The sequence below is a fragment of the Amphibalanus amphitrite genome, unplaced genomic scaffold (genome assembly GCF_019059575.1).
Source record: "Amphibalanus amphitrite isolate SeventyFive unplaced genomic scaffold, NRLGWU_Aamphi_draft 000419F_arrow, whole genome shotgun sequence".
Lineage (NCBI taxonomy): Eukaryota > Metazoa > Arthropoda > Thecostraca > Balanomorpha > Balanidae > Amphibalanus > Amphibalanus amphitrite.
Window position 1 is genome coordinate 228,853 of NW_024881913.1, and position 16,351 is coordinate 245,203.

A 16,351-nucleotide genomic window follows, 5' to 3' on the forward strand; every position below is an offset into this window, starting at 1 on the left:
ACACCATTTGGCGGCCGATGCGCATTCCACATTATAGAGTTCAGTGGCTTCATCGAACGCAAAATAGAATATTCTGCGTAGAATGTTCTTCGTCCGAGGAGACATCGAACGCGGCCTAAATGACTCAAATATGGAAGCATTTGGAAGCATTCCCTTTTGCCGAAAGCTGAAAAGTTTTTATGTAGGGTGAAGAAAAACCCTAAAGCTTTATGAAGTGGGAAATGCAATGATGTGTGTGCATTATTGAAATGATTATGATTAGTTAACCGCAGTGTGCACTCCAGTCTTCACTTTAAACGCACATGCTGGGTAAAATCGCAATTATCCAGCAGCACAGGCTCTATACTTATTCCGTACTCAATCTGATAGGCATAACGGTAGGGGAAAGTGGGGTAAGACGGACACCTTAACTTTGGAGCCATTTTTCGGCCGGTTAGAAACATCATAGAAACGGGAAACTGAGTGAAAACCTCTTTTAGACATTTTACTTCCATTTGCCAGAAGATGAGACTTAGACCTGATTCAACAAATAAACTGCAGCTATTTTTGCAAAACCTTGCAAAAACCCGTCTTACCCCACCCCATGGGGTAAGACGGTCACATGGGTAGGGCAAGACGGCCAGCTTCTTTCACCGACCAGTACAGCTCGCAACAAATGCCCGAAATTAGCTGCATTGATACAGTCGCTCGTTGGTCTCAAGTGCCTCGGAAATGGCAGTATACAAGATTTGTGCAGAAGGCGTATGCTCGTATATAGGCCCTAGATCAGAAGTCATGTAGAACCGTTTTTCACATTCATCATTCGAGAATAAACTGTGCCGAAGGAATATTGCTAACATGTCTGTGAGTATCGGAATCGAAGATATTCTTATAAGAAATGCTTCTTTTTTTCCTACAGCAACAAAAATATTTTCACCATTACAGACCCATTGGATTCATAGTTGCCCGTCTTACCCCTAACTCAATGTAAGAAGTTCAGCACAATTTTTCTCTGTGGACAATTTGATGCAGACAAAGCAAATCCGCGGTAAATGAACACTGGTGGCATATGAGTGTACCACAAGTGATTGCGAGTTTTTAGCTGTATAGTGCTGCACACAAAAACTTGCACAATACATTATGGATGTTTTCAATGAAATTAGTGTTTTAAAGAAATCAAAATAAAAGATTATCGACTGAACACAAAATCACCAAACTTCAATGGTGGTGTGTAGTGGGAAAGACAATTCTGGTCCTAATTTTTCTCGCTCGTAGCGCTATTGGTTTGGTCTGCAGAAGGGGTGCCCGTCTTACCTACCCTGACCGTCTTACCCCACTTTCCCCTAGATATTATCCCGGTCACCCGGCGATGTTAGTGTGTCAAACACTCTGTTGTCAAATGTCAAAGCCAGATGCATTTTTTGAATAGGGTGCTCGTTGTTTTCCTCCGAATCTATTCGGAGCTGAGCCATTCCAGCGGAAGGCAAGCAGTCGTGTCCCGAGGGAGCCTGTTGCTTGGTGAGCCCTCCGGGTCCCAAATGTTAAAGCCCCGCCAGCTCACTGTGAATCTCGTTACACGTGATCTACGACGTCCGATGAATTATGTAAAGTGCTACATGCATTATGCAATAATATATGTAGGTCATAGCTATAGGCCGTAACGCTTGTTGAAACCATTGTTGGCCTACAAGGGAGTGTTGTCTGAAGAACCAACTACGTCTGACCCATCATGACCCGACCCGAACCCATACTTTAGGCATACTTGTCCACAGTCATCACTCATCACACTCACTCAACCGGTGTGGGCAGGTGTAGTATTATAAGGAATATACCTTCGAGGATTCTCGATGTAGGTCTGTCCCAAGGGGCACACCCGTCCCATCGCGTCACACCTGTCCCAGCTCGGCTCACCGGCATCCCGCACGGCACGCCCTTCCCACTACAGCCCGAAAGAAAGGCTCACCCGCTGCTGAGGCGCACCAGTGGCGCTGCCGTCGGGCGTCGAATCAGCTTCTTGTCTCACTCTCTTATCCCACCGGACTAGATAATCTGCGGGGGCCCTGAAGATTTCATCAAAATCTATCGGCCATCGGGCCGTGTGCAAACTGTGCAAGGTGCCCGGATCGCCTGCGCCAAACACGAATCCTATCCTACCCTAAAATGTCTAACTTAGAGACTGAAAACGTCCAACATAACACAATACGAAGCACTTTATCTGTGTATGCAGTGCATAGGGCTCATGGCTCCAGGAACGATGTTTTTCATCAGCCATTATAATATGCTGTGCAAACGTGCTAATAACAAAAAGTGTTCTTTTTTGGCAAATATGCTTAATTCGCCAAAAACATCAGGAATGTATCTTAATTAGTTGTTAAGTTATCTTGTCTTAAATCGTCTACTTGTCAATGTCTTCTATAAATACCTATAAATCGTCTATCTAAGCTCATGAATCTGAATAGAATAGGCCAATTCATCCTGAGTATCCTAAGTAGGTATGCTGACTAAAGTGGTGAGAAACCCATTGGCAAGGTACCGAGAATACACCAACTCACGACACCGTCGGCCGTTCCCAATCGACCCAATTTGAACCATAACAGCACGTGCCACGTGGCCTGCGTTCATCCAAGCGCAACGACACAGATTGGCAGTATATTTGTGCTTTCTGCCATTCCACGACCCGTCGCCCTCGCCCGATGTAAGCCTCGCTTTTCGCAGCTCATTGAATTACGTTTCACATCGTTGGTAGTTTGGTCCACAGTTCGCACTCCACTGCACACGGCAGACCGACGGTGCACATTGTTCTGCGACTAAGGAGGGCGTATAAATTGGACCGCCACTCTACCGCGCTCATAGCCACGCAGATCCAGAGTCAGACCAGCTACACAGATTAGCTCTGTGAACCGTATCCTAAGTCAGCCCACTCGCCGTCTATTCAACGCTCCCGTCGCAGCCCAGGGTGAAGTCATGTTCATCGCTCCTCGTTTTCTGTGCTTGGCGCTGTCGGTGGCTTTTGGAGTTGTCGACTCGATGCAGAACGGCTCACCGTCAGCCTCGCTCACTCCGATCCATTTCGGTAAGTCTCGAGCAGCGTTACGCGGAAGGAATAATGAGTAGTATCCGTTCTCTTTTGACTATTTTCTTAGATAGGCACTATATGAAGTCTGTTCCATATCAAGCTTGCGGTCGGGGTTTCCTCAACAGTTCGCTCCTCCGCTCAATAATTTGCGCATTTGAATGTAAGAGCTGCATGTGCAGAAATCAGGCACTGCTTTCAGCGGGGCACTTCGACCGCAAGTTTGACATGGAACAGACTTTTACTTTTGCTATGTTAATAAAAAGCGAAGAAAGTTTTTTCCTAGCACATTATATATTGAGAAGAAAAAATAATAAGGTAAAAAAGTTTACAATAATTCATGCTCCATTTGTTTATTGTTCATTCACTTATGAAGCTACGTCCTAGCAAGGCAGATATCACACATTAGCAGAGTTCCTGATGCAGAGACCTGCTAATAAATACAGCCATGGTAATTAATGCCCATATACCGTGCGACAAAACAATACATTATAAATCACTCTAATGCCTGAAACAGACTCTTTCCGCAGTCAGGAAATCGCATGCGAGGGCCTATTCAAATACATGGAAGCACGCTCGCATCAATCGCACGCACCTCCCGGATGCGATTGATGCGGGAAGCGGAATTTCCTGAACGCGGAAAGAGTCTGTTTCAGCCTTAAGCCCTGAGTTGGCCCTGAGTTTGATTATCAAGCTCGCCCTCCGTTCAGTGCCGGTCAGGCACTCTCCGCCGTCGTGTTGAGCGCCATTATGCAGTCCTGCAGAGGCGCCTGCTCCGCCACGTCTATGCAGTGGTCCCAGAGGGTGGGCGAGTACTTGCGGCAGGCGATGTCCGGGTCGTGCACTCGGCGCCAGATGTCCACCAAGTCGTCAGTGGGGATCTGGTGCGCGCCGAGCAGTGCCCGGAACAGGCACGTGTTGTTACTGGGTACCGGGTAGGTGTAGATCTCTGGTGCCCGCCGGCGCCCCACGCCCGCCCCCTGCGCGCCGATGCCGGTGACGGCTACGTCCTCGATGAAGAGGTAGGGCCGCTTCATGAGGTGCTGGAAGATCCCACACACGGCGTCGGTACTGATGAGGTACATCGGTCCGCCCATGTAGCGCGGAAACATGGGCTGGTCCCAGATCGCCTCGCTGACGTAGAACACTGACTTCGGGTCGCGCTCCGGCTTCGGACTGGAGACCAAGTTGCCGTAGATGATGTTCCTCTTGTCCTGGTGGTACTCGATGAACTGCATCAGGTTGTTGAAGTTGATGAAGAGGTCGTCATCGGCCTTCAAGACGAATTTCGCCTTGGGGCAGAACGTGTCCACCCACTCGAGCGTGGCCAGCGACTTGAGCGTCAGGTTGTTGTAGTGGTCGACGAAGTTGGCCTGCACGATGTCGCCGAAGATGTCGGCCTCCTTCTCGATGCTCTCCTGGACGGCCGAGTCGTTGGTGCGTGCCACGAGGAAGGCTAGTACCACATCTGTCCTCTGGATGCCGGGCCGGGCCCAGGTACGGCGCAGTGTGCGCCGGACGGCGGCTTTACTCGGTCGGCTCTGCACCATCATCACGAGTTGGACGCCGTCGCCGCCGTCGGCACATAGGTAACCGGAGGGGATCTTGAACCCGGGCTCGTAGTAGTCCCGGGTGAGGACGGGACCGTCGGTGGGAGGCTGCTCGCCGGGAACACCTGAAAGGACAACAGAATTCAGATAGTGATGGTGATTCAATTCGCAAAATGCTCTACGACTATGCTACCGGACCTACCAATTTTATTGGGTCGGATAATCAGCCATTGGACCTGAAATCAAGGTGAATCGTTCCAGCGCACGTATCTCTTTTAGTCGTCAGTTTTACAAGGCATCATGCTCCACCTTTTAGCTAATGAGTCATCATGATTTATTTAGTAAATGCAATATAAATGCATCTGCATATGCTAAGGATAAACTGCAGTTGATACTTGATAAGCTAGAGATCTTTACATTCTTCATCCTACTATATGCCAAGCTCAAGCAAAACGGCAAATTATTAAAGATAATTACATCTGAGCTAAGTAATCATTCGGTAACCGTTCTTATTTTTATCTATTTTTGGCTTACCTATTGTTGGCGGAATGCACGTGCAGTCGCAGGTACGTCCGTCAACTGACCACCACGATCGAACCGGGGGACGGGCATACAGCTGCCCTGTTCCGCTAAACTCGAGCTCCTGTTCTTCTCGAACATCTGTGCCCACGACTGCGAACAGCAGGATGCAGAAGACGCCTGTCACGAGATACAGCAGCTTGCGAGGGACCCTCGTCGATAGAAGCTTGTTTATATTTCGGTGCAGTGTTTTGCTTCTGAAAGGAAAGAAATGCCCGTCAATTCAAGGAAGACATCCGATCTTCCACGAGTGAGCCATGAAGAATCCCATATCTTTCTACATATGTTGAGGCTAATTCTAAAGTAATTGAATATTATATTTAAATATATTCATCTATGTAACAATAGATTTAGAGAAGTTTGTTTTTATTTCACAACTTTCTTACACAAGAAGAAACCTCAACTAGAAAGATAATGAACTATGAACAAGTTACGGAGTCGGAAAGACATGATCTTCGGGTAACTTAGCAAAATGTATGAGCACTTTAATTACACGAATCTCTCATGAGGTCGCTTTATGCAGTATTGCAATATTATTTTCATGGTTGAAAGAAGAAAGATGCGCCTGCTATATAATAGCGTCACTAAATAATTTTGACAAAGAACCAAGTCATCGATTAACCCGCGCCCGGCTGGGGGCCCTGGATTTCCACGCGGAAACTATAAATCAGTTATCGATTTCGGAAGCTACGAGGGGCATTTGCCCCAATGCCCCCTAGGATCCGCCAGTGCAGTGAACTGATTCTGTTTTAGCGGGCATTTTCATGTGTTTGGGAGTTTGATAATCGGTATCTTACGCCTCCCAATAGCCATATGGAACGATTGGACCCCGTAAAACTAATAATTGGGTAATCGATGCATAACGTTGTACCAAATTGTGATTTGACTTGAGCAAATTGACATACCTATGTTAGCTGGGAATATTACCTACCCGCGTTGTTTTGTATCTGGGAATGCAGTATTGACAAAAACAACCCCAACGTATTTTACAACTTTAAATAATCCGGGTTTGCTGATAGTTTTCTTTGGTTCCCTTAAAATTGTCGAAAGATGTAAGTATTCCACTGCAAATCTCGAACTGTAACCTAGGTACTTGAAAGTAGTGCGCATGACGCATTGAAATGGCATAATCTTGCTGCTATGTGGGGATGACGACGCCAAAGGCCGCAAGGCCACTCGGTACCCTCATTTCCCCTATATATTCAACCCAGGTGATCAAAATAAGTCGGTGTGCTCGACTTCAATGATACAGGCAATGAACGATGTGTATTTTCTATGCAAGTAAGTTATTGATACAATAGATAATACTTATCTGTACTATACTAATACTTATCTTATCTGTATTTCAAATACATTCATACCGACTACACCCAAAAAAGTTGCCACCCGGGAACCTACCCGCGCATGCAGGAATACGTAAGAAAATCATGAAAACCTACCTATTTGATCACGAGCTTCATTCTGTTCGATACAATGTTCCAAAAATTTCAATGAAGCATCTCTTACTCATCGCACAATGCACACAGACCAATCTCATTCTCACTCTCAGAACACATTCGGCAGCAGCACGCGGCACGTGTCGGTGTCGCTCTCACTCACCGTGCGCGGAACTCCAGCCACAAGGAGGCCAGCACCATCTCGAGCTCCGCCATGGTCGACGCTCACCGTTAGACTGCAGTGGGCCGGCGCGACGGGTCGCTGCGCGCCGGAGCCGGAGCAGAGACGGGTGCCGTTACCTGGACTGGCTGCGGCCCGCGCACGCCCGCGACGCCCCTCCGCACGTTACCTGGAAGGCAATGCACGCTACCTCGCGCGCTGCACCGTGCTGCACCGGCCACCAGAGGTGACCCACCGAACTCAAGGCCCTATACCGAACTCTGTGACCAGCGAGACATTAGCATAGGCACGTCGCAATAGATGCATGCAAAAATGGGATGCTGATGGGCGCAGGAGGGACACTTATGAATATTAAGTTAATCTATTAGAAATTTGATCAAATATTGGTCAGGACTGAAGATGGTAAAACAATTAGAAGGGAGGTCCACAGCTGCATAAAAAAAAAAACGAAGCAACAGCAGCAAAAACAGCAACACACAACAGGCACACGCGCACACATGCCACCACTGATGTTTTGTTTACCTCTTACAGCTCCGGTGGAGACGAGCGGCCGCAAGCTCCTGCACCTCAACATGCACACGCCCGGGCCGTCGGCTCCGGGCGCGCCGCCCACCTCTACCACCATAGACGGTCGTCTCTCACGGCTAGTGGTGCGCCTGGCCGGCCTGGCCACCAGCGTGGCCCAGCTCGAGGAGACGGGCCGCGAGCTGGAGCGCTCCGCCGAGAACACCAGCAGCGACCAGAACCTGTCGCGGCTCGCCTCGCACGTCATCAGCCTGCAGCACCGGCAGAAGCAGAAGCTGCAGGAGCTGTCGCACAGCGTCACCGAGCGCCTGACCGTGCTGAAGGCCCACCTGCGCGACCTCACCATGGAGGTGCAGCAGCTGCGGGGCCTGGCGACGGCGCAGGACGGCTCGCACGAGCAGCGCGGACCCATCGAGCGCATCGTCTCCTTCTTCCGCGCCTTCGAGCGGCAGTCGGACCCGGAGCTGCGTCAGGTCCCCATGGCCATCCTGCAGAAGGCCAACTACACCATTATCGACATGGTGAGCTTCCATGCGAACTCCGCCGATCTCGACAAGCTGCTCTCCATCAAGATCATCGAGCCCAAACTGTAAAGAATATACTTCACCTTACACGTCTTCTGTTTGAATTGTGCCACATATGGTAAACGTTCATTTTGACTCATGCTGCAAATAGGGCACACAACTAATAGCTATGTAGATGCATTACAAATGCATTCCATGTATTGCACAAGGCTACATATATATCGCAATATCCTTTTCGTTCTACCGATTTGCTACATACTAGTTTAGCCTGCAATATGCGTTGTATACCTGTGTATTTATCAATAAATAAATGGCATTTTGAACGCGGTGGTTCAAATTTTTACCCCATTATAGAGTTCAGTGATTTACCCGCTTGGTAAACGGTAAACCAAACCAAATAAAACGCGATGGACAATGGACATAAAGACATAAGACACGGGAATTTCTGTTACATTTAGGTATTCATGCACTTCACTGACTCGCGGAGGGTGGGGCAGGGGGTCATGAGCCTCTACCCTGGTCGAGCCGATTTTGTTTCGGCTGGGATCGCTCTAGTGTGCCCGCATGAGCGTCAGCGCATGACAGGGTACTTTCATGTCACGCTGACCGTATCAAGACGACTTCGGGTAGAATGTACAATGTGACAACACATTCGTCTTTTTTATAGCCACAATGATCCTAAAAGCGACTATCTTAACAGTATCTGTCCCTTAGCATATGTACTTACAATTGAAGTATTTATTGATGATTCTTATTTCCCCCATTATTTGTCGCTTTTAGCAATGCATATTTGTGCGATAAAGACAAATATGCTACATGACGCAACCTACCACGACTAGAGATTTTTAGACGACCGATACAAGCGCCTTCAGTCAGAACCAATTTTGGCTCCCGTTAATCATATCGTTGATTGATCCAATGTTTCTTAGAAGGGATAGAGGGCATCGAACTCGACCCAGCGCTAGGCGACAGGACTGGCGACCGCCGGAGGGCGACGGCCGGCAAGACAGCTCTGACGCCTTGAGGAGCGAGCCAAGAGTGGAACAGGGCACTCTAAAACCAAGATTCTATAACATGATGGCAGAGTGATAAGATTTTAAAGTTTTAATTGTGTTTACTAGTGTAAGATAATTAAGCGCAAATCAAACTACTAGAGGTTTTCAATGTGCCTACATAGGTACACTACACGCAGAGTTGGTGAGCCGACCGTCACATCAAAGTTGAGATTCCTCACTTCCTCCTCCATAACTTTTTATTCGTCGATCGACCACCACACAAACGTTTACATGTTATATCAGGCTTCCATACCTTCCAAACAGTTACAGCTTATGTAAAATACACTGATAAGTTCCACAGTCTTATCCATCTGGCTGATATCAGCAGCAACCCATCTCTGCCTCAGTGTTCCGGTCTGACGGTTATTTCACCACTAGACAACCGCGGAGAGCGGCCCTAATAAGATCATACCTCTCCCGAGTGACCGTTTGAGCGACTGGGTGTCTGGCCTCCGTACTTGGGTCGTCGCATTACCCAAACAGCGAAACAGTTGGCGCACAAAGAGCAGTGTCTCATACCTGATCATCTCATTCCACAGATCTCAGCAAAAACATAGCGAACAATAAATTATGTCGACTTATAGTTGACTTAGGTATATGTGCCACTTCGAAGGATTTTCTTCCTTCAAAACCGTTTTATATCCACGGTCTGACACTGAACTTAACATAAAGTGTTTTGCGCATTTATATAAAATAAAATGGTATTTTACAGTAGGTACGACCATTTAAACATGTCCGATCCGTCTCTCATGGGAGCCCAGCGTGTCCTCTTGCCCCAGCGACCTTGAATGTGCCTGGTGACCTCTCTCGCCACCATCGGCGCGCAGTTTCGACTGTTTATCGCCAGCGGTGTCGGTCCTCAAACGCGTTTTGTGTTTATCATTTTTAGAATACTGCTGAGTGTGTTATGATGTTCTGAGCCGCCCGCTGGGACATGGCTCAGATAAACACATATGATCTTGATCGACACGGGCCCCGCGGCGGGGGTCGGCCGTACAGGGGTGTCGATTTTTCAAAATGGTTGGGGGTGCTCAACCCCTGCACCGGGTGACAGTGCAGCTTTGCCATGCGGCACAACCGTACAAGGCGGGGTTGGTTATCCCCATAAGGTACTGATAATGCCGGGATTTCTATATACTAATATTTCCCAAGGGCAGAACGTTCTTCTTGAAAATCATTCTGCTCGTCCTAGTACTTGGCTACCTGATTACATAAACATCTTTCCGAAAAAAAATATATTTGCCGGCAGCATGGCAGCAGCCCCGACACCTCTGTAATAAGGTGACAGAAACCAATGACGGTGATTAGCACCGGTGCAGCAGCCGCTGCGGTCCGCAGGGGCGGACATTGCGCGGAGGCAACGGTAGCTACGAGGCTCTGGCGGTAATCAGACGATTCCAATATCGATGAAAAATGACAGGTGATCGCATTTGGATATTTACGGGTTTATGATTTTCCCCAGTGGCGTAGCCAGGTGGGCCGTGAGGCACGTGCCCCCCCCCCCCCATCAGGTTCGGGCCTCAGGGTCCCCTCGGGTTATTCGGGCCTGAGGGGCCCTGAGGCGCCAATTGGCCGCTAAGGGTCAATGCTGGCCATATTTGGACATAGAAGGGATCCACGGGGCTCGTAAAACCCCTCATGGGCCCACAAGTACCAACACTAAGATCTCCACAAGGGCCCCAAGCCAGTCTCTGAGGGCCACTTGGCGGCCTCTGAGGACCCCTTACCGGCTTCGGAGGGCCACATGTCGGACTATGGGGGTCTTAACCGGCCTATTCCCAGCCAGCAAATTTGGTCCTGGCCGTAGCTGGTCTTACTCTGGCTAGCTCCGGCATTTGCTCCGGCTAAAGTACGGGAAAGGTCTGGGGCTCTACTGGAGCTGACACACGATACCGGAGCTCGCCCGCATCACAGCCGGACTTATGCCGCATCAGCCGTGCCGTACTTCCACCGTACTTCAGCCACAGTAAGCCAGAGCAGCTATGAGGTGCAGCCGGACCTGGTCGTAGGGAGCCGGACTTGAGCCATGGCAGGGAGTCTGACTTGAGCCAGACTTGGCGGTTCGGAACCATAACAACCCGGGAGCGCTACGGCATATACTGGCTAGCCGGAATAGAGCCGTATCGACCCAAACCCCGGATCTGACGGCGATACCCTCGTCAGTTACCAGCGACCCTGACGGTCCCACACAGGTGACTCGGAGGGTCACAGCGGCGTCTGAGAGCACCATGTCCGGTCTCTTAGAACCCCACAAGGCTCCTGAAGGCACCGGTGACCTCTTGATATCTTCTTGTCGGCCTATGAAGGGTCCGTTCCGTAACAGCAGTTCTGAGGGCCACACGCGCGCCTGTGATGGCCCTAAACCAGTGTCTCTGAGAGCCCCCACAACGGCGCCTGTGAGGGCCATCACCGGCAACTGTGGAGCACCTACACCGGCCTCTCCGAGGGCCATACATTGCCATATCTGAGGGCTCCGCACTAGTGCCTCTTAAGGCCCTATATCGGCGGCTCTGAGGGCCCAACACCGTCGCTTCTGAAGGCCCCACAAGCAGGGATGCGGAGCCGGAGCCGGAGCTGGAGCCGGAGCCGCCGGAGCCGGTATATTTTGCCCGGAGCCGGAGCCGGAGCCGGAGCCGTGAAACAACACAGCCCGGAGCCGGAGCCGGAGCCGGAGCCGTCAAAAAAGGGGCGACTCCGGCTCCGAGGGAAAAATTTTGACCTAACTCGGTTTCACAGTACAAAGCAGTAAAACATGTGGTATTCCAAATATCCTTGTTATGCAAATACAGAAACAACGTGTGCCAATCCAATCGCCTTTTTTCTTCCACCCGTATTTAATTAATCGCATAGGGAATGTACTGGGTAGGAGCCGGAGCCGGAGCCGCCGGAGCCGGACCATTTTACTCGGAGCCGGAGCCGGAGCCGGAGCCGTATTGACATTTCACCCGGAGCCGGAGCCGGAGCTGGAGCCGATTTTTTCTCCGGAGCCGGAGCCGGAGCCGTCTGAAATTTCCACGGCTCCGCATCCCTGCCCACAAGTGCACATATGACGGCCACCCACCGGTGACATTTGAAGGCCCCACACCGGCGACTCTGAGGGCCCCATCGGCGTCTGAGTCCGTGCCGGTCTCTAAAGACGACCCCACAGGGTTTCTGAAGGTACCACCGGCATCTGATGGCCCTTTGCCGGCCTCTGAGGGCCCGTCGCCGGTATCTGGAGCCCCCTGCCGGCTTGTAAAGGGTACGCGTTATCAGCTCTAAGGGTCAGACACTCGTGTACGACGGACCCACACCAGTGTCTCTGCAGTCTGCAACTTAACGTCTTTTTTTCGCCCTTCTTCTTAAGACTAACTTTTCTTTTCTTTACATTTTTATTTCATGCATTGTAAATTGCGTAATTGTTTTATTTTTAGTAGTGAAAGACTGCGGAACCAATTATTTTCCTCAAGCAGAGTTAGTGGGAGTTATTGAGGGACAAAATAATTGGGGGTGCTGACTGGAACATTTGGGGGTGCCCGGAAAACCATTGGGGGTGCTTATTTGAGCATTGGGGGTGCTGCAGCACCCCCAAAAGTATACAAATCGACACCCATGCGGCCGTAGCTTATCACTACCGAACCGAGTGGGTACGACGATGTGCAAATCGACATTTCACCAGACCCACAAAATAGGTGCTTCTCCATTATTGTAACTGTGACTGCGACACATCACGTTAGAGGTTTTTTGAAAGTTGCAATACCTACAAATAAGATTGTGAACTCTTCTCACTTATCTAATTGATTAACCGAAAAACGTTTTGATAGTGTGTAGGTTGTAAATTGTAATAAGGATGCACAAAACTGCCAACGAGCTGAGCAAAGGACGAGCAGAAATCAAACGGTTCGTCTTTTCCAAGAAACCAGCTAGCTCCAAGACGCCAGCCACGAAACCGGTCTCACCGCCACTGCGGGAGAAGCTATAGTTCGTTTTTTTTTTCAAAAGGACGCTGGCTCCAAGTATGTTTTTCGAACAATCACGTGTTTTAGCCGCCAAAACGAGCAAAAACCACGCAAAAACTGAACCTGAGAAAATCGAACGTCGACTAATTTTAACATGTGATTTCTTCCCGATAATTTCCATATGTGCGTTTTGGAACCAGATATGGGAACAGTGGTGACGTCATGCTGTCGAACATGCATTGCAATGTAACGTATAACTATCATGGACGGAACCCCTTACTCGATTATGCTCGGCAACAGTGAAAAAAAAAACTAAGTTTCACCCAAATTCGTTGACACTTGTCCCATTGCACGGACATTTGGTTGCCTGGTGCCACCAGTGACGTCATCATAGTATGTTCATTTTTAAGAAACAATTTCCAGCTACTTACCGTGCACAACTTGAAATCGATTATTTTTTCGGTAAGAAATTCTTGGCCAGACACTGAAGCTGCCAAAACTCACGTGAGAGCTTCGATATTGCACTTTGAGCCAGCGTCCTTTTGAAAAAAAAAACGAACTATAGTTCGTTTTTTTTAAGTTTGCCCCTCACTGTAAACGTCTTTTTTAACATAGCACGAGAATTGCTAGCTGAATTACTGAGAAAACTGGTTGGCGCACACTGATTTAACCAGATTTCACAGACGATCAATTTCATCAAGTTTATTTACTATTTCACAAACTCGTAAATCGTATCTGGCAGTACCTACAGCCCCACAGGGATAGACGACTTCTCAGGAATTATGTCTGAACTAATAAATAAATTGCACGGCGCTTAACATAACGTTAAATTAAATCGTCGGTGTTCAAAACTTATTTTTGAAAATATTATTCATATCTACAATACAATGTGCGCTAACCAGTTTTCTCAGTAATTCAGCGAGCAATTCTCGTGCTGTGTTCAAAGAGACGTTTACAGTGAGGGGCAAACTTAAGAAAAACGGACTATATTACTACTTTAGCTGCGGGCTGGAATTTGTATGTCCTATCCAAAGCATCGGGGGCCGTCCGAGACGGTCCAGGACATGACAATTCTGAGAATATCGGAGCGAGTGGTCGGAGCGAATGGTGAACCGTGGGTCAAACGAAGTTGGTGACTGCGTCTCGGCATCTCTGTTATATCAAACGGTCCACTGCTCGTGCGCCATGGCCCCATATTCTCACGTCACGAATGCACCCTTGCGTCTCGAAATGCAACGACCGGTGACTGCGCCGGCCATTCATCCCGGCATCACTCCAAATGTGAACTTTTGACTTATTTACCCGGTAATTTTTTTTTATCCGCATCGCCTTTACTTACTATGCCTACATAAATGATGATCTTGTTATAATGCAACATACCTATCTACTATGGTATATTATCTGGCACATATACGATCAACATGGGTAATGGGTTTACTCAAGTAACGAAATAACTACAAGCCGGCCATCTACTTGGCAGGGGAACACCTTACGAAAATCGTTATGATTAGCCAGATCATTTGGCGACATCTGACATTTCGCTTCACTCACACTATTGACGTAGCACCCCACTAAATTTAAGTGGAGCATTCAAAATCCATGATAATCATTAAATTATCAAATTTTGCACCTCTACCACCCGTCCTCAGAAGCCCCACGCGTCACCCGGCTGTGGTGTGCCGTCTGGCGCGGATCGGGCGCCGCGGTGGGACCGGGTCGCGTGCCACTGGCACGTGGCCGGGAGACGGGTGTCTGTTTGGAATCGCCCGAACCGGACAGTCATCAGGTCTGCAGCCCCGGGCGTCCGAGGGGGCCGAGGGGCCACACGCTGCTGTGACCCCGCCGCTGGCGGTTCACCAGTGCGAGCTGCCGGTCGGCAGGGCATTAAAAAGGCAGAACCGTCAGAGTGCGGCTTTGACGGGTCTTATCTCTGCGTGAAGAAAGATAGTGTGTCTGGTTCTGTTAGTCTATAAGTCTGTGATCACCATGGTCCGACCCCGGCATCCCTCGACTTCCATCGGCGACACAGCCTGGCTGCTGGAGAGCGCCAGCGATCACCTGGCGCCTCCGGCCAGCCAGGAGTCGGACCCGCTCGCAGCAGGGGCTGGGGATGGCGAACAGATTGACGAAGACTCGGCCGCACGGCTCACCGGCCGACAGAAGCGCATCCTGGGCGGCCTGTCCTTGGGCGGCCTGCTGGCCGGCTGCTGCATCGCCATCATGATCCCGTTCTTCCCGCACGAAGCGCAGCGGCGCGGCCTGCCACAGACCTACTCGGGTGCCGTGTTCAGTTGCTACGCGCTGGCGCAACTGCTGGCGTTTCCAGTGATGGGTCGATTGGCTCCTCGGGTCGGTGTTTCAAGACTCTATAACGTCGGTCTGGCGACTGCAGGAGTGACGACTACTGTGTTTGGAACACTACCACACATCCAGGACTCGATGGCGTTCATCGGTGCTTGTTTCGCGTGTCGTGCTCTGGAGGCGGTCGGAACGGCGGCCATGCACACGGCTGCTAGAGCCATCATCATCAACCAGTTTCCACGGAGCCCGAACACGGCTATGAGTATCTCGGAGACCCTGGCCGGTCTGGGCCTGTCGCTGGGCCCGGCGCTTGGCGGCGGCCTGTACCAGCTGGGCGGCTACGGCACGCCGTTCTACACCCTGGGAGGTCTGATGCTCGTCTCCTCTGCCACCAACCTGTGGCTGATGCCGTCCGTGCGGGAGGACACCCTGCCGGCAGCGGGGGCGCCGCGGCGCGGCCCGCCCGGCGCGCGGCTCCTCCGCTTCCTCAGCGCCGCAGAGAACTGGCTCTGCTGCTCCGTGGTGCTGGTGGTGGCGATGTACGTCACCGCACTCGACCCCAACATCGAGCCGTACGTTCGCGTCGCGCTGGGAGTCACCCCTGCCGAGCTGGGCCTCTTCTTCCTGGTCTCTGCCGGCTGTTACACGGCCGCCAGCCTGGTCTGGGGCCGTCTCTCCGACAACATCTCCAACACGTACGTGCTGACGGCGCCGTGCCTGCTGGTGGGCGCCGTCGGCATCCTGCTGATCCCGCCGTCGCCGCTGCTGGTGGGCCTGCAGCCCGTCTGGTGGCTCACCATGCTCGGTATGGTGGTGAGGGAGATGACCACGGGTGGCGCGTTCATCCCTATCATGCACAGGATGGTGCGAGTGTGTGTCGCTCACGGCATGGAGAACAACCTGTCCACGCAGGCGTTCGTGTCGGCCGTCTTCGGCGCCGTGTTCTCCATCGGTAACGTGGTCGGACCGACGCTGGGAGGCTACATCACTGACCTGTACGGCTTCCCGGTGGCTGCCACCGGTCTAGCTGGATTCGGCGTGCTCGTGGCGATCGCCTGTGTTGTAGGGGCAGTGGTGACGCGCAACTCACTGCCCAAGTGAGCAGGGCAGCGCCGGCTCAGTGGCACGAACCGGAGACATAACTTCACAAGAACTTGAGTTTAAGTGCTGAGATGGATGTATGTACAAGTGCGAATGCGGAGAACATGTG

At 50.6% G+C, this 16,351-nt stretch overlaps 3 protein-coding genes across 3 annotated transcripts; 2 read left to right on the forward strand and 1 right to left on the reverse strand.

Moving 5' to 3' along the window:
- Window positions 1-3,703: 3,703 nt before the first annotated feature.
- LOC122391030 (beta-1,3-galactosyltransferase 5-like) lies at window positions 3,704-6,833 on the reverse strand. Its single transcript, XM_043384549.1, has 3 exons — window positions 6,781-6,833; window positions 5,137-5,378; window positions 3,704-4,727 (listed from the first exon to the last, which is right to left on the reverse strand). The coding sequence occupies exons 1-3, from the start codon at window positions 6,831-6,833 to the stop codon at window positions 3,769-3,771; spliced, it is 1,254 nt and encodes a 417-aa protein (XP_043240484.1). The 3' UTR covers window positions 3,704-3,768.
- LOC122391055 lies at window positions 5,579-8,156 on the forward strand. Its single transcript, XM_043384591.1, has 2 exons — window positions 5,579-5,655; window positions 7,330-8,156. The coding sequence occupies exon 2, from the start codon at window positions 7,371-7,373 to the stop codon at window positions 7,914-7,916; it is 546 nt and encodes a 181-aa protein (XP_043240526.1). The 5' UTR covers window positions 5,579-5,655; window positions 7,330-7,370; the 3' UTR covers window positions 7,917-8,156.
- A 6,670-nt stretch (window positions 8,157-14,826) lies between these two features.
- On the forward strand, window positions 14,827-16,242 carry LOC122391031 (MFS-type transporter SLC18B1-like). The gene has a single exon (XM_043384550.1). The coding sequence runs from the start codon at window positions 14,827-14,829 to the stop codon at window positions 16,240-16,242; it is 1,416 nt and encodes a 471-aa protein (XP_043240485.1).
- Window positions 16,243-16,351: the final 109 nt, after the last annotated feature.